The sequence below is a fragment of the Prionailurus bengalensis genome, chromosome C1, assembly GCF_016509475.1.
Source record: "Prionailurus bengalensis isolate Pbe53 chromosome C1, Fcat_Pben_1.1_paternal_pri, whole genome shotgun sequence".
NCBI classification, from domain to species: Eukaryota; Metazoa; Chordata; class Mammalia; order Carnivora; family Felidae; genus Prionailurus; species Prionailurus bengalensis.
The window spans coordinates 95,708,280-95,733,217 of NC_057345.1; the positions used below are offsets into that span (position 1 = coordinate 95,708,280).

The window sequence follows — 24,938 nt, forward strand, 5'->3', positions numbered from 1 at the left end:
TACATCTTTGACAGCAGTCCCCAGCTAAGAATCACCAGGGGCCTGAGAAGGGAGTTGGAGTTAATGTAGATTTGTTTGCATGAATATATGCTCTTGTGTTTAATAGTCAAGGTTAGAAGTAGAGGGTAGGATAGAGGTATAGGATGATTAGTGTTCAGCACAAACCACTCCTAAATCACATTTTCCTCAAGTTCCTGTCCATCTACATAGATGTGGTCCTTTCTCAGGTCTCAATTCTTTAACTTCTGTTTTCACTGAATAAATTCTCCTTGTTTGATTTCATCTGCTGTGATTTCAACTACTAACATTTCTTAAAACAATTCCGAAATCTGTACCCTCTAACCCTTTGGTTACTACTGAGCTTTCGGACTTGGATTTTTAACTATCATATGTCTCTACCTGCTTTTCTCATAGAAATCTCAAACTTAATTTTGGGCAGGAATATTAACTTTTTAAAACTCCTGTTAGCCACCCAATTTGTCCAGACCTAGATCTCTAGGAGTTATCCATGATTCCTCTTCATTCCCCTAAATAATGACCTCTAACCAGCTATGGAGGCCTGTCAGTTTCACCTTCGGAAAACTGTAGTCTGCTTTTCAGCCCTAGTGCTGCTGTGCAGACGTGTATCATTTCCCACCTGAGCTATTTCAGTTAGCTTCCTGACTATTCTCCCTGCCTCTGGTTCTTTCAGTCCATTTTATATACTGTTATCACTTATCTTTCCAGACTGTATATCTGACTGAATTACTTAAAAAACAAAACAGGTTGCTGTTTTCTCCCCATTGCTTACTAGATAAATTGTAGACACTTACATGGTGCCTTTGCAAGCATAACTCAGGCTCTATACCCTGCTCCGTTTTCTGTAGCTTGATTTTAAACCCTGTGTTTTGGCCACACCCAGCTGTGTGGTATTCCCTGGATCTTGTGTATTTAGTGATTTAGAGTGTTTGCTCAAGCTGTTTCCTCTGCTTAGAATGCCCTTCCCTACGTACCTGGAACATTCCTATTCAGTTTTTCACTAAGTTCTTATGTAACCTCCACTGAAAAACTATTCTGCTCTCTCCTCTGTTCCTCCATCCTTCCCCCACCGTTTAATCTCCACTCTGTAATAACGTTGTTCCCATCATATTGCAGTTATTTATTTTTTCTCCTCCATGAGTTCCTTGAGGATGGGAAACATTTTGTGTCCCTGGCACCTGGTATAGAACTGGTACCTACCTGGGAAATACTTTGTAAATGATTGTTGGTTCAGAACAACAATCCTAACTGCCACCATGTCTGTCGCATAGTCTACTATAATTTATCCTTACTGTGTTTCTTGGTCAGTAAGGGCTGCTGGAACCAATTACCTTGGACTGGGTGGCTTAGACCAGAAATGTATTTCTCATAGTTCTGGAGGCTTGGAAGTCCAAGACCAAGCAAGGCACTGAGAGATCAGGTGTCTGAGGACCTGTTTCCTAACTTTCAGATGGCTGTCTGTATCTTCACTTGGTGGAGAGCAAAGAGAAGCAAACTCGTGGGACTCATAAGGACACTAATCCAGTTGTGAGGGCTATGCCCTTATGACCTCATCTAATCCTAATTACCTCCCAAAAGCCCCACTTCTTAATACTATCACATTGGGAAACACATTGTTTATAAAACTATGTATGTAACTGGCATTCTGAGAAATACTCCTTTTTTCCTCATTGGATTTTCTTAAATTAATTCTATTGAGCTATAATTTACATGTAATAAAATGGTTTTTTGGGGGGCACCTGGGTGGCTCAGTTGGTTGAGCTCCGACTTTGGCTCAGGTCATGATCTCACATTTCATGGGTTCAAGCCCCGTGTCAGGCTCTGTGCTGACGGCTTGGAGCCTCGAGCCTCCTTCAGATTCTGTGTCTTCCTCTCTCCCTCTGCCCCTCCCCTGCTCACACTCTGTCAATCTCTCTCTCAAAAAATAAATAAGCATTAAAAAAAATTTTTTTTAATTTTTTTTCTTTTTAAATTTTTTAAATTGTATCTTTTAATTTTAATTCCAGTATAACATTCAGTGTTCTGTTAGTTTCAGGTGTATAATATAGTGATTCCACAATTCTGTATATTATTCTGTGCTTATCATAAGTGTTACCCCTCCCCACCCATCTCCTCTCTGGTAAACCATCAGTTGTCTATATTTAAGAGTCTGGGTTTTTTGTTTTTTTTTTCTTTGTTCATTTTATTTCTTAAATTCCATATATGAGTGAAGTCATATGGTATTTCTCTTTGACTTATTTCACTTCGATTATACCCTCTAGATCCGTTCATATTGTTGCAAATGGCAAGATTTTATTTTTTATGGCTGAGTAATATTCCATTGTACACATATATACCACACCTTTTTTATTCATTCATCTATCAATTAACACTGCAGTTGCTTCCATAATTTGGCTGGTATAAATAATGCTGCAGTAAACATAAGGGTGCATAATTCTTTCTGAATTAGTGTTTTCGTGTCCTTTGGGCAAATAGCCAGTAATGGAATTACTGAATCATGTGGTAATTCTCCGTTTTCCACAGTGGCTGCACTAGTTTGGATTCCCACCTGATAGTGCATGAGGGCTCCTAAAATGTACCTATTTTAAATAAGATTTGATAAATGGAAACACCTAGGTAACCACCACTGTAATCAAGGTAAAGATCATTTCTATCACCCAGAAAAGTTCCCTTATGCTCCTTCATAGTCATCACCCCTGCCCTACCACCGCTGTCCCCAGGTAATTTTTTGGCACTATAACTTAGTTTTGTCTTTTCTGGAATTTTATATAAGTGGAATCATACAGTAGTCACTCTTTTGTGTATGTTGCTGGGTGTGTTTTAAAGATTCATATCCAGGGGCACCTGGGTGGCTCAGTTAGTTGGGCATCTGACTTTGGCTCAGGTCATGATCTCATGGTGCGTGAGTTCGAGCCCCACGTCAGGCTCTGTGCTGATACCTCAGAGTCTGGAGTCTGCTTCAGATACTGTGTCTCCCTGTCTCTCTGCACCCCTACCCCCTCGTGCTCTCTCTGTCTCTCAAAAATAAATAAACATTAAAAAAAAAAGATTCATATCCATCTTGTTGAATCTTTTTATTACTGAATGGTAGTAATATTCCATTGATTGGATATACCATAATTTATCCATTCACTTCTTGATGGATATTTCGGTTGTCTCTAGATTTGGGCAATTATGAACAAAGGTAAGAGTTGACATTCATATTTTTCTGACTTGACTTACTCGAAAGACTATCTCTTACATACTGAATTACTTTTGCCCCTATATTAAGTGATCTATTCCTGTGTAACAGTTTGACACAGATCTTACTGGGATTAAACCAACAATAATCATTTATTATCTTAGTTTCTGTGGATCTAAGGTGTTTCAGAGTGGCTTGACTGTAAGGTTCTGATTCATGGTATCATGAGACTGCAATCCTCTGAATTAATAAGTAAGACTTGACTAAAACTGTAAGATATACTTCTGAAGGTGGCTCACTTACACGTTTGGTAAATTGTGCTAGCTGTTGGTAGGGGTCCTCAGTTCCTCTCCAGTTGGGCCTCTCTGCAGGGCTAGTTAAGTGTCCTCATGACTTGGTGAATGGCTTCCCTTGGAGTGAATGATGCCAGAGACCATGGTACAAGCTGCAGTGCCTTTTGTGTATTTTGCCGATTGTGTATTTTATTTTTTTAATGTTTATTTATTTTTGAGCACATGCTCGGGAGAGAGCACAAGCCAGGGAAGGGCAGAGAGAGATGGGGACAGAGGATCAGAAGTGGGCTCCATGCTGACAGCAGAGAGCACCATGCGGGACTCGAACTAGGAGAGCATGACCTGAGCTGAAGTCGGGCACTTAACCGACTGAGCCACCCAGGTGCCCCTTGTTGAGGGTGTTTTTAAGATTTATCCATCTTGTTGATGGATGAGGAGCTAATCTTGGAAATCACATATGGTCACTTCTGCCATATTCTCTTGGTTGGAAAACCAGTCTTAGGAGGAAACTACACAAAAGGATATGAATACTGAGAGGGAACAGTTCTGGTTATGAATACCAAGAGGCCAGGATCATTGTGTGTGTGTGTGTGGGGGGGGGGGTATCTTGAAGGATGAGTACTACAGTCCCTTTATCAAAAATGAACAGAATATGTACATGCGGTTTTATGTCTGGGTTTAATTTAGTGCCACTGATCTGGTTGTCTTATGCCAATATAATAGTATCTTTATTACTGTAGTTTTGGATTATGTCTTAAAATCAGGTAGTGTAAGACTTTTTTTTCTTCTCCATCTCTGTTAACTGTTCTGTTAACATTTTCAAAAAAAAGGTTATAGTCATCTTACCAATTTTTACAAAAAAGAAACCTGCTGATTGTGCTTGCACTGAATCTGTAGATCCAACTTGGAGAGAATTGACATGTTAACAGTAATATGGACACATCTTAATATAATATGGCATGTCTCTCTGATTACTATGTCCTTAATTTCTCTGAGCCATGTTTTGTAGTTTCAGTGTATAAGCCTTACACATATTCTGTTAAATTCATCTCTTGAGTATTTTATGTCTTATTGGATGCTATTTTAGATGGTATTTTTAAAATTACATTTTTCAATTCTTTGCCTGTATGTAGACATATGATAGTTATTATTTTTTGTCTCAACCTTTTATCCTGAAATCTTGCTACATTCACTTATTAGTCTGGTAGCTTTTTTGTATATTCTGCACAGGATCATGTTATCTGTGAATAAAGACAATTTTCTTTATTCCTTTTCCATAGTCTAGACCCTACTATTTGTAGCTTAGAACAGTGTTGAATAGAAGTGGAAAGAGCAGATGTATCAGTAGAAGAAAAAGAAAAACTGTATAATACCAATAGGTGCAGAAGAAATATTTGAAAAAATCTAACATCTATTCCTGAGAATCCATATAAATGAAAGCTCTTAAGAAAGTAAAAGTGTATAAAAAAGATGTGAAACAAAAAAGTGTAAGTTTAATTAGAGTAACCAAAAATGCTGTTTAGAGTAGATAAGGATTTATAATCTAGGGCCTCCAACATTTGCATAGGAAAAAAATCTTTATTTTTCGTAACTTCTGAAATGAAATTTAATATTTGTTTCTATTTTGAATGCAGGCAGCAAACCACAGTAGTAATATCAGCAGCAACTATGACTTTGTCACCAATAAATATTACTTTTAACTTTCCATGTATCTTTGAAGTTTCTTTTTTAAAATATTGATTGATTGATTGTTAGAAAGTGCATACATAGGCCAGGGGCAGAGGGAGGCAGAGAGAGAGAGAATCCCAAGAGTCTCCACGTACCCGCGAGTGGCCTATCTTATAAACCATGAGATCATGACCTGAGCAGAAATCAAGAGTCAGGTGCTTAACCCACTGAGCCACCCAGGTGCCCCTAAAGTTTCTTTCTTGAAGATAACATATGGTTAGGTCTTGCTTTCTTGACTTTGAATTGGAATGTTGGAATATTGGAATAGATGATTTACATTTATGCGATTGCCTTTTAATTGTATTGTTCTGTAGGTTTTATATTTGTCTCATCTTTGTTATTTTTGCTTGTTTGTATTCTTTTCTGCTGTGTTTTGAATGAATCAGAACCCCCCACCCCGGCTGCTCTAGGTTTTAGAGTACGCATCTTTTAACATATGACAGTTTATCTTCAAATAGTATTATACTACTCCACATATACTATAAGAACCTTGAACAATATACTTCTAGTCCCCTTCCCTTTTTGTGCTATTATTGTTAATACTTTTTACTTCCACATGTGTTGCAAAACCTTGTAGTACATTGTTATTAGTTTTGCTTTAAGTGGTCGAAAAAGTCTTGTAGATTTACTCTCACCATTTCTGGTACTTTTTATTCCTTTAATAATCTTCATTCCTTTATGTAGATCCAGTCTTCCACCTGTTATCATTTTCTTCCACCTGAAGAACTTCCTTTGCTTTTTATAAGTGTGTCCTGGTGAACGTTTTCCCCTTGCTTTTCCTCCTTCTTTACTTCTTTTGTTTACTTTGTCTCCCTCCCTCCCATCCTGCTTTCTTTCCATCCTTCTTTCCTTCCTTCCTTCCTATCTATTTGAAAAAAAAAAAAAGCTTTATTTCACTTTCATTTTGGAAGAATAGATTCATTGTATTTAGCATTCCGGGTTGACCATTTTTTCTTTAAGCATTTTAAAGATACTCCATTTTCTTTTGTCTTGCATAGCTTCTCAAGAAGTCTACAAATCTTCTGGGATTTCAAGTGAATTGCCTGTTTTTCAACAAGGAGAACTTTAAAAAAAAAATCTTTTTTTCAAGTTTTATTTATTTTTGAGAGAGCACGAGCAGGGGAGGGGCAGAGAGAGAGAGGGAGACACAGAATCTGAAGCAGGGTCCAGGCTCTGAGCTGTCAGCACAGAGCCCGACGTGGGGCTCGAGCTCACAGACAGTGAGATCATGACCTGAGCTGAAGTCAGATGCTTAACTGACTAAGCCACCCAGGCACCCCATGGGAGAACTTTTCTGATCAAAACTTCAGTCTTTCTTAGCACTGTGGTTCAGCTTTTAAATCCCTGTTTATTCTTTGCCTTTACCTCATGGAGTTTCATCCTGCATGCTGTGATTAGTGTTTGGCCAGAGACTCAAGTGAAGCCCTTTGCAGATTCCTAGAGTTTTTTGTACCTGTCTCCCTCTTTTTGATATAGTTTCTGGTCTCTGCTTGAGTTCTTCCTCCCTGTACCACAGTCTGAAAAGTGCCTTCAAGCAGAAAGCCAAGACAGATGTAGGTCTTACTTTATCTTGTCCCATCTCTTAGAAATCACAGTCCTATACTGCTTATTGTCAAACATCCAAAAATCAGTTGTTTCATGTATTTTGTCTGTTGTTTTAGCTGTTGACAAGGGGATGGAAAGTCCATTCATACTTACTCCATCATGGCCATTGGAAATTCTTTCCTGCCCTTTTACCTTTTAGCATAACTGGAGATAAAAAAAAAAGTTTGTATTTCTTTTCTTTTTTTTCTAGCAATTTGTGTCTTATGGAGTATATTACTAATACCTACCTATAAAATTTTAACAATTTCATCAACAATACTCTTTCATATCCTAAGTATTTTCAAGGTAACATTTTACATGGTTCAGCTGTAATAGAATAATGAACAAAATAGTATATGAATTACTGTATATTTTAAGCAAATTAAATAGCATATACATTAAAGCTCATGAGTGAACTTTTCAAAAAAGTATGTTACGTCATTTAAACAATAGCTTTGTAAAGAATTGGGTTCATGATTGTAATTATAAGACAACTACTAGTTTTAATCACCTTATTTTCTGATCACTCTTGGAAGTAACATGAACAGACTCGAATGACTTGTGCCTAGTCAAAGATGATCTTTAATGAATTAAAATGCCTGGTAGTAGTCATTACAAACTTAGGTTAGAATCTTCATGGTTTTGCTATGTAGCCTGTCTTCCGCCTGATGACCTTAAGGGAAAAAGCAAACAAAATCCAAAATACCATATTATTTCATGTAACATTTGTACATTCTAAGGCTATTCTTAGCATGTTTATTGATCTTTGTGGGTTTTTTTTCTTTTTTCCAGATTGTCAGTATTTAAACAGACCACATCATGCGTGAGTACAAGCTAGTGGTCCTTGGTTCAGGAGGCGTGGGGAAGTCTGCTCTGGTAAGTTAGCCACCTAACTCTAACTTAATTAGCATAGTATAGGAAGAACATTGATATTTGCTTGCCTTAAAACTTTTAGTCACTAATGAGAAAAGGTGACAGTATTTTTTATATGCCTAGTATCTGTCTCATAGGGGCCGGGGATTCATTCAGCAACCACAGATGTGTAGTTGTAAACTACATTCTTTCACTTACCCAGTATTTATTGACTACCTACCATATGCCGAGCACTAGTGATTGGGATTCAAAGAGGAATAAGATCATTCTCATTTTTTAAGGAACTTACATTCCAGTAGGGGAAACTAATTATTTCAGATACCAGTGGAATAAGTCCTACCTACCTAACCCTCAGCCCAGACTTAAGTGAAACATGTATTTTTTGTATACATGCTGTATTTATTTAGTAAATATTGAGCTTATATGATGTCAGATGCCAGGGTTACAACAGTGAACAAAAACAGTCACAATCCCTCAGAGCTTATCATATAGTGGAGGAGATATAAAAAAATGCACAATTAAACAAAGAACTACCTTATTATAATTGTGAGAGATACTTTGAAAGAAAAGTACAGACTGTTAAGAGAGACCCCATGACAAATGAACTTAAATTAGCATTTGAATAACTAAGGTCATAATTGCTGAGGCAGGAGTGAACTGGAAGGAAAGTAAAGGGAATTGAGGTGAGAAGCAGGGGCCAGACCATGACTTGAAGACCATGTAAGAGCTTGAAACTTATTCCTAATGACAGCGAGAAACCATTGAAAGTTAGTTTTCTTTTTTTGGACGAGAGGGAAGGGGTTATTGACAGAATTGGATATACGTTTTAAAGAGAGTACTTTGCTATGTGTGGAGTGACTTAGAAGAGAGGCCGAGTGGACACAAGGAGACCAGTTGGGAGTTAATGCCAAACCCCAGATTAATGTTTGTGGGAGCTTACATTGGGGCCATGGCAGTGAAGAAGAGAAAAGTAGATGTTTTGAGAATTAAATAACTTAGTGCTGGTTTGACGTGAGGACTAGGAGAGAAGGAGCTGTTGAGGATGACTACCATAGTTCCAGGTGAGCTACTAATTTTATGGATGGATCCTTTAAGTAGAAGGGAAACACTGGAGAATGAGCAGATCTGAGAGTGAAAATCAGCAGTCATGTCACATTTGATATGTGAGATGCTAAAGTAAATACATCACATAAGAAATTGGGTCCTCAAGATAATAGCTTAAAGGAGAGACTTGTGATAGGATTTGGGGTGCCATGAATATATCAACAGTATTTAATTTCATCAGAATTACGTTACTCTTAGCAATGTAAATTAGTACCTCTGAGGTGAATGAGGATATCTAATTTAAATGCATAGAACTTTCAATTCAGCAAGTCTCTTTAGATTTCACATATAAGTTCATATGTACAAAATAGCATGGTCAAGGATGTCCACAGTAACATTCTTTATGGTGGCAAGAGTTTGGAAACCACCTAAATGCCTACCAGTATGGGCTGGTTAAATAAGCTTTTAATACTAATGTTTTGAGTAGAATAATACAGAGCTATTAAAAAGAATGCAACGGGTCTGTATATACTGATAGGTAGTGATATGCAAGATGTATTATTTAGGGGTAAATAAGGTAGCAAGCAGTGTAGACTACCGTTTGTGTTTATAAAAAAAAAAAACGGGTGAGGGGGAAGATAGTATAAAATGCACAGACTATCCCTGCGAGGTAAAATAAGCTTACAGATGACACACTGGTTACTTGGGAGTGGAATTGTATAATTGAGAACAAAGGAAGGTAGGTAGGGTTGGTCACCACTGCCTACTCTGTTGTGTCTTTTGTATTTCGTCCTATGTTCATGAATTACCTTTTCAAAAATAAATAAAATGATCAAAAATAAAAATCCATAGGAATAAATGAGATTGTCTAGGGAGAGACTAGAGAAAGAAAGAGCTCAGTACTGAACTCTGAGTACCTCTCAACCTTTAAAGAGTAGGTAGAATTGAAGGATCTAGCAGAGAAGAGTGTATGTTATACTTAAATGTAAAGAGTGGATCTCTACCTGACTGCTCAGAAGTCAAGTAGAGGAAGGAGACAATAAAGGAATATGGAGGTAGCTGGGCTTCGTGAAATCAACTTCAGTAAGGTTATGGTGCTGTAAGCGTCCTGAGGTGGGTTGAAGAGTACATGAGAGCTGAAGAAATAGAATCACCATTATAGATAGTTGAAAAAGTTTGATGATGAGAGGGAACAGAGAAAGGGGTCGGGGGTGGGGGGGCGTGAAGTTAGAGGGGTCATGGAGTTCAGGGGAATATTTATTTCAGGGTAGGAGATGGTAGAGCAAATTGTGTGCCGGAGGCCATAAGCTTATATGGAAAGGAAAATAATAGCACAGGAGAGGAAGGGAATCATTGTCCCAGGTGTCAAAAGTTCAGAAATAACAGAAGCAAAATTAATGAATCATAGAAGTAGTAATTAGTTTATTGTGCACACACCAGAAAGACAGTTTCCATACCAGACACCTTCAAACCAGAACACTGAATGAGGCTGAGGGTATATTGTTATAAAGCAGCTTATTGTGTGAGAAAGCAGTGGCTGTTTATTCTTCACAGTGACTGGTTATAGTGTTAGAATTTTCTTCAGTGACTGAAAATTGGTTAGTGGTTACCTCATACCCACCTTGGGAAACAGTGTAAGTTTCGCCTTTGATTTCCAGAGGCATAAGCAAGAAATGATCCCTAGGTCAATTTAGCTTCGCTAAATAAACTAAATTAAGCTTTGTTTGTATGACCCAACTGGTTATTATCTGCTTAGGGAATTTTCAAGGCTGGTCTCCGTTTTTTATTTTAACCCAGAAAGGACAGTAGGTAAGGAAGGAAGAGGAGGGTTCAGTAGAAAAACTACAGGAATAGAATAGAAGTCAGTATGGATGAATGAGCTGTCCCTGAGAACTGAGAGGATGAGATTCAGAGCAATGATGAAGGATTGCTTTAACAAGAAGGACACGAAACCTGTGAGACTGTTTCTCATTTTTGCAAGTGTCTGACAACGGCTTATAGAAAGCACTTGGGTTCTCATACCTGCTTCTGCATCCAGTGTCTTGCTATAGCATATGCTACATACCCGTGGGAAAACTCCACTGTAAATTTATGAGACAAGGAGAGTATGTCATGGTATTATGAGATACTTTTTTTCTAATCATCTGCTCTAGACCATATTTTGAGAACCTCTATTCTAGAATAAAGGATTTAGGAAGTTTTCCGTATTTGAATTATATGTAGTACTAAGAGGATGAGGTGATTAAATCCTTGAAAAAAATAATAAAAGATGTGGTGTAATTCTGTCCTGAGTCTCTTTTGAAGAACAAGAGCTTAGGAGAAAGAAGTTTGAAGTTTACTGTATTTTGGTTCATCTGTTTAGCTCAAGCTACACTAGTGCATAATTAAGTGTAGGTGACCTCAGGCCATATTCTTACCCTTCCTTGCTTTTAGGCAACAATATACCAGACCTGGTTTTAAATCTGTCCAGGCAGTATTTCACAGCCATCTTCTGTACTTTTTATTTACCACATGATAAAATACCTCGTTTCATAAGTCTGTGTTTACAGGAATCTTAGAGAAGTAGAAAATCTGAAAAAGATGAGCAGGAAGTGTTTCCAATGAAAAAAGGAAGTCTTTGGAATCAGGAAGATTGTATATTTGAATCTCAGCTGGCAAACGGGAAAAATAACTACTTCTGGGGAGAATGTGAAATTCGAATGAGACTGTGAATTTAATAAATTCAGTGCCTATAAATTTCTTTTTCTCTTTCCCCCACGATTAGAGAAACTGTTTTAAGGTTCTTAAAAATTTAGACCCTTTTGTCTCATTGCTTTAAGGGCATGAGATAAAAGTTACTATAGATAATGCAAAGGAATATTAGCTTAAATACTGGTTAATTTTCATTTTTTCGTAAATTAGGAGGTATGTCCTTCTTATTTGTATCTTCATTGAATTTTGAAACTTAATATAGTTTCACAACATGAGTTAGCAGCAGCCTTGCTGATGGCTTTTGATATGAACACCTCCCTTCATAATGTGCCCTCTTGGTTGTGGATGTATCCTTGTGTTAGAAAATAATGAGACTTTACATCTGCATGTTTACCCAGAATTTTCACATAATTTCATTTAATCTTTGCCACTTTGTAAGGGTGTAAGTAGCATTCAAGAGTAGTTGATTTTTCTTTTAACTTCTTAACTTTTCTCTGCTTTTTTTTTCTAGACAGTTCAGTTTGTTCAGGGAATTTTTGTTGAAAAATATGACCCAACGATAGAAGATTCCTACAGAAAGGTAAAATGTGAAACTTGTATATGCATGCTTACAAATAGTTCCTTAGGGCTTTAAAACTTGATCCACAGAACTGGTTTTTAAAAATAGTTTTTGAGAAGTGATACAGATGTTCTGTATCTGGTTTTAAAAATTTCACCAAGGGGTGCCTGGGTGACTCAGTTGGTTGAGCGTCCGACTTTGGCTCAGGTCATGATCTTGCAGTTTGTAGGTTTGAGCCCCACGTAAGGCACTGTGCTGACAGCTCAGAGCCTGGAGCCTCCTTTGGATTCTGTGTCCCCTCTCTCTCTGCCCCTTCCCTGCTCACTCTCTGTCTCTTTCTCCCTCTCTCAAAAATGAATAAACGTTAAAAAAAATTAAAAAGAAATAAAAGTTTCTCCAAGACAGACTATTTCTCATAGAATACTACTTAGCTACAGAAAGCTCCGTGTTTGATTACTGGTGAGTAAGGTGTTCTTTAGTGTGCACATTTTCCTGTTTTTTTTTTTTTTAAATTATTATTTATTTATTTTTTTAATGTTTATTTTTGAGACAGAGAGAGACAGAGCATGAATGGGGGAGGGGCAGAGAGAGAGGGAGACACAGAATTGGAAGCAGGCTCCAGGCTCTGAGCCATCAGCCCAGAGCCCAGTGCGGGGCTCGAACTCATGGACCTCGAGATCGTGACCTGAGCTGAAGTCGGACGCTTAACCAACTGAGCCACCCAGGCGCCCCTTTAATTATTTTGTTTAAATGTTTTTTTGAGAGAGAGAGAATGCATGCAGGCAGGCAGGGGAGGGGCAGAGAGAGAGAGAGAATTCCAAGCAGGCTCTGTGATGTCAGCACAGAGCCCAGTGCTGGGTTTAATCCCATGATCTGTGAAATCATGACCTGAGCCAAAATCAGGAGACAGATGTTCAACCAATGAACCCACCCAGGAGCCCCGGGGTTTTTTTTAACGTAGCAAAATTGCATAGGAATATAGGTATATTTTTGACAACTTTTTTTTGTGAACTAAAATTAAGATCACTTTTGTGCTTGAAATTATCCAGTGACTGAATGTTTTTATTTTTGTTTAGTTTTATAGTAACTTTTAAAGATATTTCATCTTTAGCAAAAATTAGATACAGGATTCTGTATGATACTGTAATGGTGGGTACACGTCATTGCACATTTTCCCAACCCGTAGAATGTACAACACCAAGAGTAAAACCATAACATAAACTGTGGACTTTGCATGATAATGATGTCTGTATGTAGGTCCATTGATTTTAACAAATGTACCACTCTGGTGTGGGAGGCTGATGGTAGGAGAGGCCAGTGAGGAGCAAGAAGAAGGGTATATGGAAACACTGTACTTTCTGCTCAGTTTTGTTTTGCACCTAAAGCCCAAGTTCTAAAACATAAAGATTATTTAAAAGGAAAAAAAAATAGTCTTGACAAAACATACTATTTTATTTCATTCTAAAACTAGAATTGTGGGGAAGTTTCATAACTTTATTTCCCAACTATGTTAAGGAGGGAGGCAGGGAATTAAACGTACCTTTCAACAAATTGGGAAGGATTGAGTTGTTAGATGTTATAGAATTTACCTTTAATAGTGTTACAAGTTTTGTTAAATTAATTAAGCTCATCCAGCCATACTGGCCAGAGCAGTTTCATTATCTGCGAGTTGGAAATAAACTTGTGTTCTAGATACCTTGAGAAACTGCAGACCTCATTCATTATTCATTGAGCATGCCCATTTACTGATGATGCTGATTATGCCACATTAGTCCCGTTTAGTGGTAGGACAGTGAGTTTGTAGCACCAAGCGGTGCTTCTCATCAACCCCTGATCTGACACAGAAGCATTTAAAATAGGCCTTAGGTTAATACGTTCATGTTTTGAAGATAGTGTTGCAATACTAAAATTTCCCCCAAACAAGTTGCCGTCTAACGTTGTAACTACAAACAGATCTGTACCTAGAGTTCTGAGATTTAACACTTTTTTTAATCCTTTCTTGATTAAAAATTTTCTGCACAGTTGATAGTTCCTGCTGTCTTTAGTCCAACCTTCTTTTAGGTTATAAAACACTGGGGAAATACAACTCAGTATATAAAATTTCACCTAACGCACACAGCTTTTCCAAAGAAGTACCTTTTTCTTAAAGTCTTGAGGACTATATGAGTTCAGTGTTACTCTTTTTAGCACCTCTGTGTTCCCCTTACCTCTTTTTTTTTTTTTTAAGTTTATTTAGTTTGAGAGCGCATGAGTGGGGGAGGGGCAGAGAGAGGGAGAGAGAATCCCAAGCAGGCCCGACGTGGGGCTCTGTCTCACGAACTGTGAGATCATAACCTAAGCCAAAATCAAGAGTCTTAACTGACTGACCACTTAGGTGCCCCTCCCCTTATCTCTTAAATTAAAATTTTCCAATGTATTAAATTTAGGGTATATTTTAGTATAACTTTAGCAACTTGAACGTGGTAAGTTGGCTGAATTTTCTTTACTCTCAAATCTTATCTGTATTTTGAGCTATTTAATACTTTTTCATCAAAGATCATATAAATATACATATTTTTATACATTTTTATTTCTGTCAGAACTGTACCTATTGTAATTTTTCTTAAACAGAGAATATAACCATTGCCTTCTAATAGTAACAAAAATCATTACTCAGTTTACAGTGGTCAGAAACTATCTAAACTCAGCATTAGCGGTCCTGCTTCTGTAGTATTAATAGAACATGCTCGAGACCTCCTGCTGTTTATTCCACTAAGTTAAGTCTCAACCACTATAGCAAACTCCTGGAGAAAGGCTTTGTAGTTGTTAATAGGTACTTGGAGTGAAGAGGTGGCAGGAAAACAGACTGACATTTTGATTTGATAATACTTTTCATTTTTCCTCCCTTCTCCAACAGCAAGTTGAAGTAGATTGCCAACAGTGTATGCTTGAGATCCTGGACACAGCAGGAACAGTAAGGATGTTTTCTCTTTTTTTGATAAATTTTAGTTAGTGAACAGATTTTGTCATCTGAATAGTTCCTCTGAGTAAAGTAAAAGTAATTACTCTGATTAAGAAGAAATTACCTAAAGGTAGGGCTTCTTAGATTTTCTTACAACGGCTTCCAACATGTACTTAATACCCACGTATCACTCTCAAATTGTATGTCAGGTTTACCTCCCAAATGTGTGTGTTGGGTATCTTCTCCCTATATGGAGGTAAAGATTATCCTATTACTGCTTTTAACAAAAGATATTTTAAATCCAGAATTGTAATTAAGGTAGGTATTTCTCTGGGTTCATTCCTACCTAAGGTAGGAATCTGTCTCTTGGCACCATAGTCACTATTTTTTATCAGAATTGTTTTTGCTTTTTTGTTAGCATTTTAACATTCCAAGGGGCTGGTGACAGAAAATCTGACAAAAATCTTCAGGATTATTTTGAGCCTCATTTTTCTCCTCTTTAAATGAGTATTGTATAATGACATTAGTATATCATAGCATGCTTATAATGATCAAATGAGATAATGATTATAAATCACTTGGCACAATGCCTGTTATGTAGTATGAGCTCCAAGAATTTGCTTTTATTTTCATTGCCTTCCTTTGTCATCTCCTGTATAATTTTGTTATTAATTACTGATGATTTCCTGTTATACTGCCACAAAAGAATGCACACATTAAGCGATTTTTTTTTTTCTCCATATACATATATATAGACTTTCCCTGTTAGGCAGTTCTAAGCTTTAAAATGGATGCTACTCTTAAATGTTATAAGTTGTTTAAAATTTAGCACAAATTTTCCAAACAGTTTCGTAGATGATGAAGTTTCATGTCATTAGGAAAAGCATGTAAGTAGGCTGGAGCAGTTGTAATACTAATTAAACTGTATGTTTCCATTCTTTTGTGGAAAAATGGGTTTTGATTCCAGGAGAAAGCTTGGGATCATTAGAACTACATCTTTCTTAGATCTGCTGACTCACTGTCTCCCCCTTTTGTAATTCCATCTCCCCAGTTTCCTTAGCTTCTGAATCAGCAGTCATTCCCCTGTGTTCCCAGACACCCCAAAAGTTAAAGAATACGTACCCCATTCCTCCTCCACAAGTGTGCGAGGATTCTTTTTTCTTCCTCTTGTCCAAATTAAGAAGTTCTTTACCGGAGATATCTTTCTCCAGTATCTTAGTTGTCTGTGTCCCCAGTGCCTTGCATGAAGCTTGGAAAGTAGTTGATGTTCATTAATCGTGTCCCGGATTACTCCTTACTCCTTGAAGATTTTGGCTCACTCTCTCCATCGCTGCTTCAGTTAGAATTCTTGGTGATTTTAGTATCCAAATAGAATCTATATGGCATTATAGATGATCCATTTCCCTTGGCCTATCAGTGTCTTTTCTTTCCTTTTTTTCAACCGACGGAGCCACCCAGGTGCCCCGGTCTATCAGTGTCTTGATCTCCGTGCTGCTTCAGCCATTCACGCCCATGGTCTTCCCTAAACTATGTGATTACCAATAACTGTGATACAGCCTTCATCTTATTTTCAAGCATCCCTCTCCACTCACCACCTCTTGTTTTTCCTTCTCACTTCCTTTTATACCTTCAACTTCCCTGGAGCCTGCAGTACGTTTATCCCATCATCTTTGATCATCGTCATATCCTAAGCCCCTTTTCACATGGATTTCAAGTCTGTGGTGGACTGTCATTATTCATGATCCGCCCTCTGCATGTATCCTCAGCTCCCTTGGACTTTTCAGCAACCTCTGACTCAGTTGATCACTATCCTCTGTACAAATTGTATTCGTTTGGCTTCCAGGAAGCAACACTTGGTTGGCTTTCTCCCTCTCTCGTTGGTTAGTCCTGAGTCTCCTTTCCTGATTCGTCTTCATCTCCCAACCCCTTAGTATTGGAGACCCTAAGGATTCAGTACTTGGGACTTCTCTTTTCTAGCAATACTTCTTGGAGGTCATCTTTAGTAGCATCAAAATAATTTAATTAGGATCTGTATGTAAAAGGGACCTACATACAGTTTTCTAAATGACAGAAAAACCGTGTTAAAGTGGTTTAAGATCTCCCTTCTGATTCTTCAGTTCATTGTCATGGTTTCTAGTCATGTAAGTAGGGAACAAGAACATTCACCTCAGTTTCTAGAAACTGTAAAATAGGTCTTAGGTTTCCTATCATGATAACGTGTAGGAAAAAATTCAGTAGCTCACTTTTGTGATTATTCTGATATAAATTGTTCTAGTATTCAATCAAGAAATCATATTTATAATTGTACTTTTTTTTATTATAGGAGCAATTTACAGCAATGAGGGATTTGTATATGAAGAATGGCCAAGGGTTTGCACTAGTATATTCTATCACAGCTCAGTCCACGTTTAATGACTTACAGGACCTAAGGGAACAGATTTTACGGGTTAAGGACACAGAAGATGTAAGTATATTTCTCTCTATAAGACATACTGCTCTTTCTCTGTGGCCAAATAAAAAGTGTCTGTTTTTCTGTTAAGAGGATTTGGAGGGTATCTACCACATACCTAAAAGAGTCCCTGTGATCAGAAAATTTTTACAACTTTCTAAATTTACTTGCAAATTATATGCTAAGATAGTTAGAAAAGGAGGGCATGTATGGTAAAGTGCTCATTGTGCTGTGTGTTAATAAATGCAGTAGGCAAGGAAGAGGAGTCAGAATACTTGGTAGAAGAAGTGGGAGACTCGAGTTGAGCTTTGAAAGGTGGTAGTTATGTCAGAAACAGTGTTCAGAGAACATTAGTGAGAACCATAGTGGTATGTTCCATTTCTAAAATTCTGTTGGTAGTTTTTACTTACAGTGTTTTCCTTTGAATTATGTTGAGGATTTTCATTAGCTGCATTTTTATATTTTGTACATTTTATTTTTGTTACAGAATTCTTATTTGATGAATGGCATCATTGCTGTTGTACCTTTTTGCAAAGATGAAATACATACTTTACATGTTTGCCTCAGTTTTGAACTACAGAGAGTTCCTTTTCAGTTGTCTAAATTGGGATATAAAATTTCATGTGTACCTTTCTTTCTGTTTTCCTGTGTTCTCTCTCATTAATGGGAACATATGCACCTGCTCAGGACCTCAACTTTGGGTAATACTGTAGGCGGAAGGGATTTCTACCATATGACTCATTACCAACCGTAACCTAATGAATAGTTCTCTTCTTTGCCATGACTAATTTATCGAAGAGACTTCCGTTTTCGTAGGCAATTACATGCAAATCACTGAACTCGGGTAATGTGAACCTCTTTATTCCGTGTAATAACTGAAAAAGATGGAGCTGTAGGTCTAGTATGTTTCGCCTGACTTGTGATGATTGTCTGTTTGGGACACAAGATCCACGTGTGCCTTCAGTCCTTTCTTGGGTGTAGTGTCCATCACTTCACAGATGACTTTGTTCTGTGGCTACCTTTTATCTAAGGACGTTGCACAGTTTGTTAGCGACTCGTTTAATTGGCAGTTGGGACAGCATTTCTGGCATGGGGAGAAAGGGAAGGCATAGCTGCTTCGTGGCTGTATTTTTATTGTTTGTCCTTTTTTAACATCTCACCTAAACTGGTCTTCAAATCTGGACGTCAGATACAGAAGTAGAACCTGTCGCTTGGGTTGTCTTGCCACTACTTCTGGTGTTCGTTGGACCTGTGAGGTGAAGCACTTAAACCACGCTTAGGACCAGTGGAGACATTCTTCTCTGTATTGCAGGAGCTGCCTTTCCCTTCAGATTTTTGTACTTGGAATTCAGCTATTAGTAGTAGTCCACATGACACTGTTGCGATTATAGCCTTAAAATAATTTAGCAAGTGAGCATAGTAGGATCTCTTCCGTATTTTTTCTGTCTCTTCTCCCTCCATCTACCTTCTTTCCCTCAATACGCGTACAGTACATATTATTTCTTTAAGTACTTGGTGAAGCTTACGATCCTAATTAATCCATTTCAATTGGTGACAGGTAGTTGCTTACTTAGAAGAGTAACAAGTATGCTAGTGCTCATATTATGTTTTGTCCTTCCCACAGGTTCCAATGATTTTGGTTGGCAATAAATGTGACCTGGAAGATGAGCGAGTAGTTGGCAAAGAACAGGGTCAGAATTTAGCAAGACAGTGGTGTAACTGTGCCTTTTTAGAATCTTCTGCAAAGTCAAAGATCAACGTTAATGAGGTAACCTACATCTGCTAGGCAGCACAAACAAGTGCCTTTTTAGTTACCTTTCTTTTAAGTTAACAGCCAAAACCAAGTTTTTTGAAGAAAAAATTTTGTTCTAAGCAGTCTTGATTCTGTCAGTGTATACAGAACTCTAGGTAATTGCTAGAAACCATATTCCTTCACTTGCATAACATCACTTTGATGACTAATGAGGACACTTATGTTTACCTTATCAGCATAGAGAAAGTTTAAGTTAAACAATGTGTTTAAAGTCCCACTAAGCTTCTGAATGATATGCCAGAAGGCGGTAGGTGAGAAGTGTCATATTACCCTTGTATTGTAACAGTTACCTATGCACATGTGTGTGAAGAGGTTGTAAAGTCAAGTAGGAAAATACAAAAATCAAAGTAGTTATTGAGCTTATCAACTTATGTTATACAGTTATTACCTCATGGATATCACAGAGTTGGGTGTTTTGAGTCCTGCTTTCCTTTGGTTTCTGACTCAAAAGGAGGTTTTGGGAGCATGGATATGGAACTATAGTTCACCCAGTCATTGAGGCCTGATACAGCAGGTGCACAAGGCTTTTTTTGTCCATGACTCAAGCTTTCCACTATCTTGAGAACATAGCTGTGACAGGAATGCTTAACAAGTACACCCGCCTGCCTGGGTGTAAATCCAATACCCTACTGGATCCCTAAAAGATCAGCCCAGGTCCACCTGCCCCCACCAACCAGCCAAAATTTAAGAGATTGTCTTTGCATCTGTTAGTTTTAACATAAGCTTTTTTAAAAAAACAAAAAACAAAAACCAGAGTAGGCTTCTTTCTTCCACAGTAGTGCAAAAGTCTTCACTTGCCAGTTTGCTGGTCATTTGTGGCATCACAGGCAATCAGGCAGAATTCAGTTCATTTACAACATGGGTGAGAGTTGAGAGTGCATTAGGTCATCCGCATCCTGTGCGTTTGCTATTCCTCTCTGGCCTTTGCTTCTGTAGGTCACTTTTTATTGACTTAATATTATTATAGTTGTGGACGGACTACTGTCTGAGTTTTTAATATTTATTTATTTTGAGAGGGAGAGTGCAAGCAGGGGGAGGGGCGGGGGGGACATTGACAGAGGATCTGAAACGGGCTCTGTGCTGACAGCAGAGAGCCCTATGCGGGGCCCAAACTCACGTACCGGGAGATCATGACCCGAGCTGAAGTAAGACACTCAATTGATTGAGCCACCCAGGCGCCCCACTGTTGTCTGAGTTTTAAAATGACTGAGTTACTTTCAACATCTGACAGGCAAAAAAATTAAGCTTGCTGCAAATCCTGTTTTCAAATAACCAAGAATGTCAAAGCTTGCTCTTACAGGTAAAACCAATTTTTATAAGCACATAAGAATTGATAAATTTCATTTATTGTGTGCCTCTGTGTCTGGCAGTGTGTTAGGCATTGGGGTAGTAGTCATCCAGACACTGTTCCTGCCCTAAAATTTACCTCCTAGTGGAGAACAAGTCCTAGTGAGATCTTCACCTGTCATTTCTTTTTCACTGCCAAGTAAACAAAAAGGCAGTATGATATGCTTTTAGCTTTAACTTTCTCTGTTGTGGAATTACAGCTTCACAGATGTTATTTTGAAATATGTGGCTCCTAAAATTTTAAGTTTTAGTGCAGTCTTTTCTCAAAAAAAGCACTTTGAGATAAAAAGCATTAGGATTGATGCATGAGCTTGGATAGGGAAACAGTAGAGCAGGGTCACCATCTGCAGGATGATTGTTCTTAGAGATCTGGCTCCTTGCTGTCCCTGTTCTCGCTCTCACTGGTACCTACCCACCAAGTTCATAGGGCTCAGCTGGGGCTGGGTTGGGCCAGGGTCCAGTGAGCACAGCAGACAGGAGGTGTTCCTTACCTTTTAAGCATCCATGTTTGTGGGAACCCCCGTGCCGCTTGCTGCACCTCTCTCTGGGTGCAGTTTCCAGTGCAGCAGAGGTCCTTTTTCAGGACAGTCTTGTTCCAGTCAGCCCTCGACGTGAGGCTTTATTAGACAAAAATGGAAGCAGTAAAACAAAATGGAATAGATTAGCTATTTTAAGGATCTTAACTCTTTTGAGGGACATACAAATTTCATGCTAGAGTATAATGTTTGAGTTTCTTTTACTGTCTCTCTCTTTATAGCCTGATAATCCAGCTACAGAGTTCCTTTGATAGAAACAGCTATCCTCCGACAGCTAATGCTTTGTAAATATATGAGTGATTTCTGTTGGACTTAAAAATTTGAAATCACACGGGGACATACTGCTTGGCTAAGTAGCCCTCTAATTCTCTGATATCTACATCAGAATATATGTATGTTTTAACTCTTATCCACACCATTTTTGGTATGTTCTGGAACTAGGACATAGCAATACCAGAATCACATCAGTCTTAATCAAGAATTCATTGTTCTTTGCTGAGGCTGGAATAATAATCTTGAAATACATTAAGACATCCCAACTGAGAATGACAGAGGGTTTGAGGAACTCCTCTGTGTTCCCTTTAGATTTTTCTGTAGTTCAGAGAAATGGGGAAGAACTTAGGCTGAGGACCCTGAGCATATCTAACCAAGTACTTAACTATAGTTCGCACTTGCCTTCATCACATAACCAGCCGTGGCTGTGAGGTGGGCAGTGTTTGCCAAAGTTGTTGAGGATATTATTACAAAATCAGTCAGTGTAGTCCCAGACACCCAGAACTGCTGGCATGAACGAACGTGTGGTTTTGATTCTTCGACTATTTTAGTTTATCCATTTACTTATTTTTTATTTTACAGCTTCTTCATTGAGGCTAGGGAACAAAGGAGAACCTGTTTGTGGCTTTTCCACATTAGGTTTTTAAAGGGTTTCAGAGTTGTGAAACAAACTGCCATTTTGTCCATATATCCTGTGTTTTTAACTTTCTTAGAAATAAGATAATAGACAAGTTAAATGGTTTGAAGAAGATGGGAGTGGGGAGGATAAAGCAGAAAGAAAAAAATATAAACGAATCACTTACAGCTTTGGGATAAATCACTGAGTAGTGTTTTGTTTTGTTTTTTTTTTTTCTTTTTAACGATTTAGTCTTCTAATCTGAGGACCATTTTAAAAAGTAAATAGAAATTGTTTTATCTGAGCACCATCTTAAAGAAATGGAAACCAGTGATTTAAAAAATATTTTAAAATTTATTGAAAATATGTAAAACAATAAGAATTTCTGTTTACTCTTCCTCCAGATTCACCAGTTAACATTTTGTCAGTGTTTATATATCACACTTCTTTACTGCTAAATATGTTAGTGTCTGTACTCTTAGATCAAAGACATTTTCTTACACAACCACAACACAATTATTAAAATCAAGAAAATTGTTATTCACACAGCCCATGTTCAGTGCATATTCAGATTGTGTCATCTGTCCCTATAATGCCCCTAAAAGGTAGGACCTTTTGATACACTTCTACAAAGCACTATTTATCACAAATCAGTAATAGTAAGGAGATTCTGCGGTATTTGCTTCTATTCCAGGTCATTAGTGAGTATTTGCATTTCATAGCAAAGAACCAAATCCAGCTGATTTGTTTAATTGTTCCAACACTTTGGCATACTTAGCACTATGAAACATAGAAATACATCAGAATTAAAATAGTCTGCTTCTGTGAAATAAGTACTGTTGTATTTTTGTCTTTGATGCCTTGCATTTTTCATCCAGAATGAACCCAAAAGATGTATTAATAGAAATGTTTTAATGAAGATGTATTTGTCACTTCAAATTGTGGTCACACACTTTTTTTATTTTTCACTTTAGCCAAAATTAACATCACCAAAAAGCGGCAAACGAAAACCATGTGCTTTTTTACGTATGATATCCTGAGAGGAACACATTATCTCTTTTGTCCTATTACAGCCCAAAATCTATAACATGAATCTAATCATGAGGAAACATCAGACAAACCCAAACTGAAATTCTATAAAGTTACTAGCCATCAGTTTTCAGAAATAACAATGTCATGAGAGACGAAGGCTGAAGAACTGATTTTAAAAGATTAAAATGACATGTAGTATGTGATCCGATGATGGATCCATTTGCGGTGGTGAGGAGAAGGAAGTACTCTAAAAGACATTATTGGGATAACTGGTAAGATTGGGATCTGCAGTGTAGATGATACAGAGTAACATATCCGTGCTTAAATGTAGTAAGCATGATACCTACATGGCTATATAAGAATATCCTTGTTTTTAGGAGGTACATACTCACCCATTTAAGGACCCATTGTATGCAGAGTGCTCTCACATGGTGTAGAAAATAAGAGAGAATATGTCTAGAGAGAAATGATAAAGTACACATGACAAAATGTCATTGGTGCATCCGAGTAAAGAATATACACCAGTCCTTGGTATTATTCTTGCAACTTAGGGTGAATTTGAAGTTTTCTAAACATAAAGTAAATGTGAAGATTCAAGTTGAGCATTAACTATTCCCTTAATAATTATGTTTTGAAGCATGGAAGATTCCATGAAGAATTTAACTTCACTACTATATTTTTCACAACTAATTTTTTTTTTCTTAGGTTGAGTACATGTATTTCCCTTATGGTAAATTGGTGAGTCCTGCTTTACCCTGAGGTCACCTGGGGCCTCTAAGAAACCTGCCATTAAAAACAAAGCAGCAAACAGAGATCCAAGAGCAAAATAACATCTAACAGAACCAGGATTGTTTTGTGAGCAAGATCTCAAATGTTTGTTGAATAAGACTTTTTTTCTTGTTTCTATTTAGATATTTTATGACCTGGTCAGACAGATAAATAGAAAAACACCAGTGGAAAAGAAGAAGCCTAAAAAGAAATCATGTCTGCTGCTTTAGACCCACAGTAAGCAGCAGCTCTGAGCCAGGTAAGGTACCAAAAGCAGAACAGATGCCTTTCTCATGCTCTTATTTTGGGCTTTCCCCAACCCAAACCACTTCCTGTTCCACCTGTTAGGGTATTTCCAGTTTCTGTAACTTGTAAATGGGACCTGTAGCTCGTAGATCTCTTCATCTGTTGATAATTTGTCTTTCTCCCTGGGAGAAGAAGCTGTCGGAGGGCAAGGACCATGTATGTTTTGTTCACCACTGTGTCCCCAGTGCCAGGTACAGAATGGGAATTCAAAAAATAGTGTTTGAATGAATAGAATGCCATCCAGGGTCACTCCTAAATTCATGCCACATTAAAGTGGAACATGGTTCATTCTGAAACAAATTGCTGAAGTGCACATTTGATTAATTATTTCAAAGTGAACACCCCTGCGTGTATCAATAATGGTCATTCCTACCATGGGGCGCTTGGGTGGCTCTGTCGGTTGAGCATCCGACTTCGGCTCAAGTCATGATCTCACAGTTTGTGGGTTCGAGCCCCACATCAGGCTCTGTGCTGACAGCTTGCTCAGAGCCTGGAGCCTGCTTCAGATTCTGTGTCTCCTTCTCTCTCTCTGCCCCTCCTCCGCTCATGTGCTCTCTCTCTGTCTCTCAAAAATAAGTAAATGTTAAAAAAAAAAAAAAGTCATTCCTATCCAGTGTAACCCCTACCCTGATTCCTAACATCATAGTTAGTTTTGCGTCTCTTTGAACTTAACATTTAGAAAAGCCAGTATTATGTCTACTTTTACTAAAAATACGTTTTCGGGTATTATTCTTGTTGCATATGGCAGTAGTTCATTTTTATCATGTAACTGTACTAGCAATATATTTATATATTCTGCTACTAATGGACATTTGGGTTCTTTTCAAGAACCAATATGGGTAATTCTGTGCATTTTTGCATGAGTCTTTATTCACATGTGCATCAT

The 24,938-nt window shown here is 37.8% G+C and overlaps 1 protein-coding gene across 2 annotated transcripts in view; it reads left to right on the plus strand.

Moving 5' to 3' along the window:
• The window catches only part of RAP1A (RAP1A, member of RAS oncogene family), a 70,442-nt gene that overhangs the window by 42,396 nt on the left and 3,108 nt on the right, over nt 1–24,938 (plus strand). Inside the window, exons 2-7 of one of the 2 annotated variants that reach the window (XM_043575844.1) lie at nt 7,597–7,680; nt 11,924–11,992; nt 14,868–14,924; nt 17,236–17,376; nt 18,986–19,129; nt 23,890–24,005. In XM_043575844.1, coding sequence (XP_043431779.1) covers nt 7,624–7,680; nt 11,924–11,992; nt 14,868–14,924; nt 17,236–17,376; nt 18,986–19,129; nt 23,890–23,976 — 555 coding nt within the window. In that variant the 5' untranslated portion in view covers nt 7,597–7,623 and the 3' untranslated portion in view covers nt 23,977–24,005. The remainder of the gene's footprint in view (nt 1–7,596; nt 7,681–11,923; nt 11,993–14,867; nt 14,925–17,235; nt 17,377–18,985; nt 19,130–23,889; nt 24,006–24,938) is intronic. The other variant, XM_043575845.1, reaches the window with a different exon arrangement.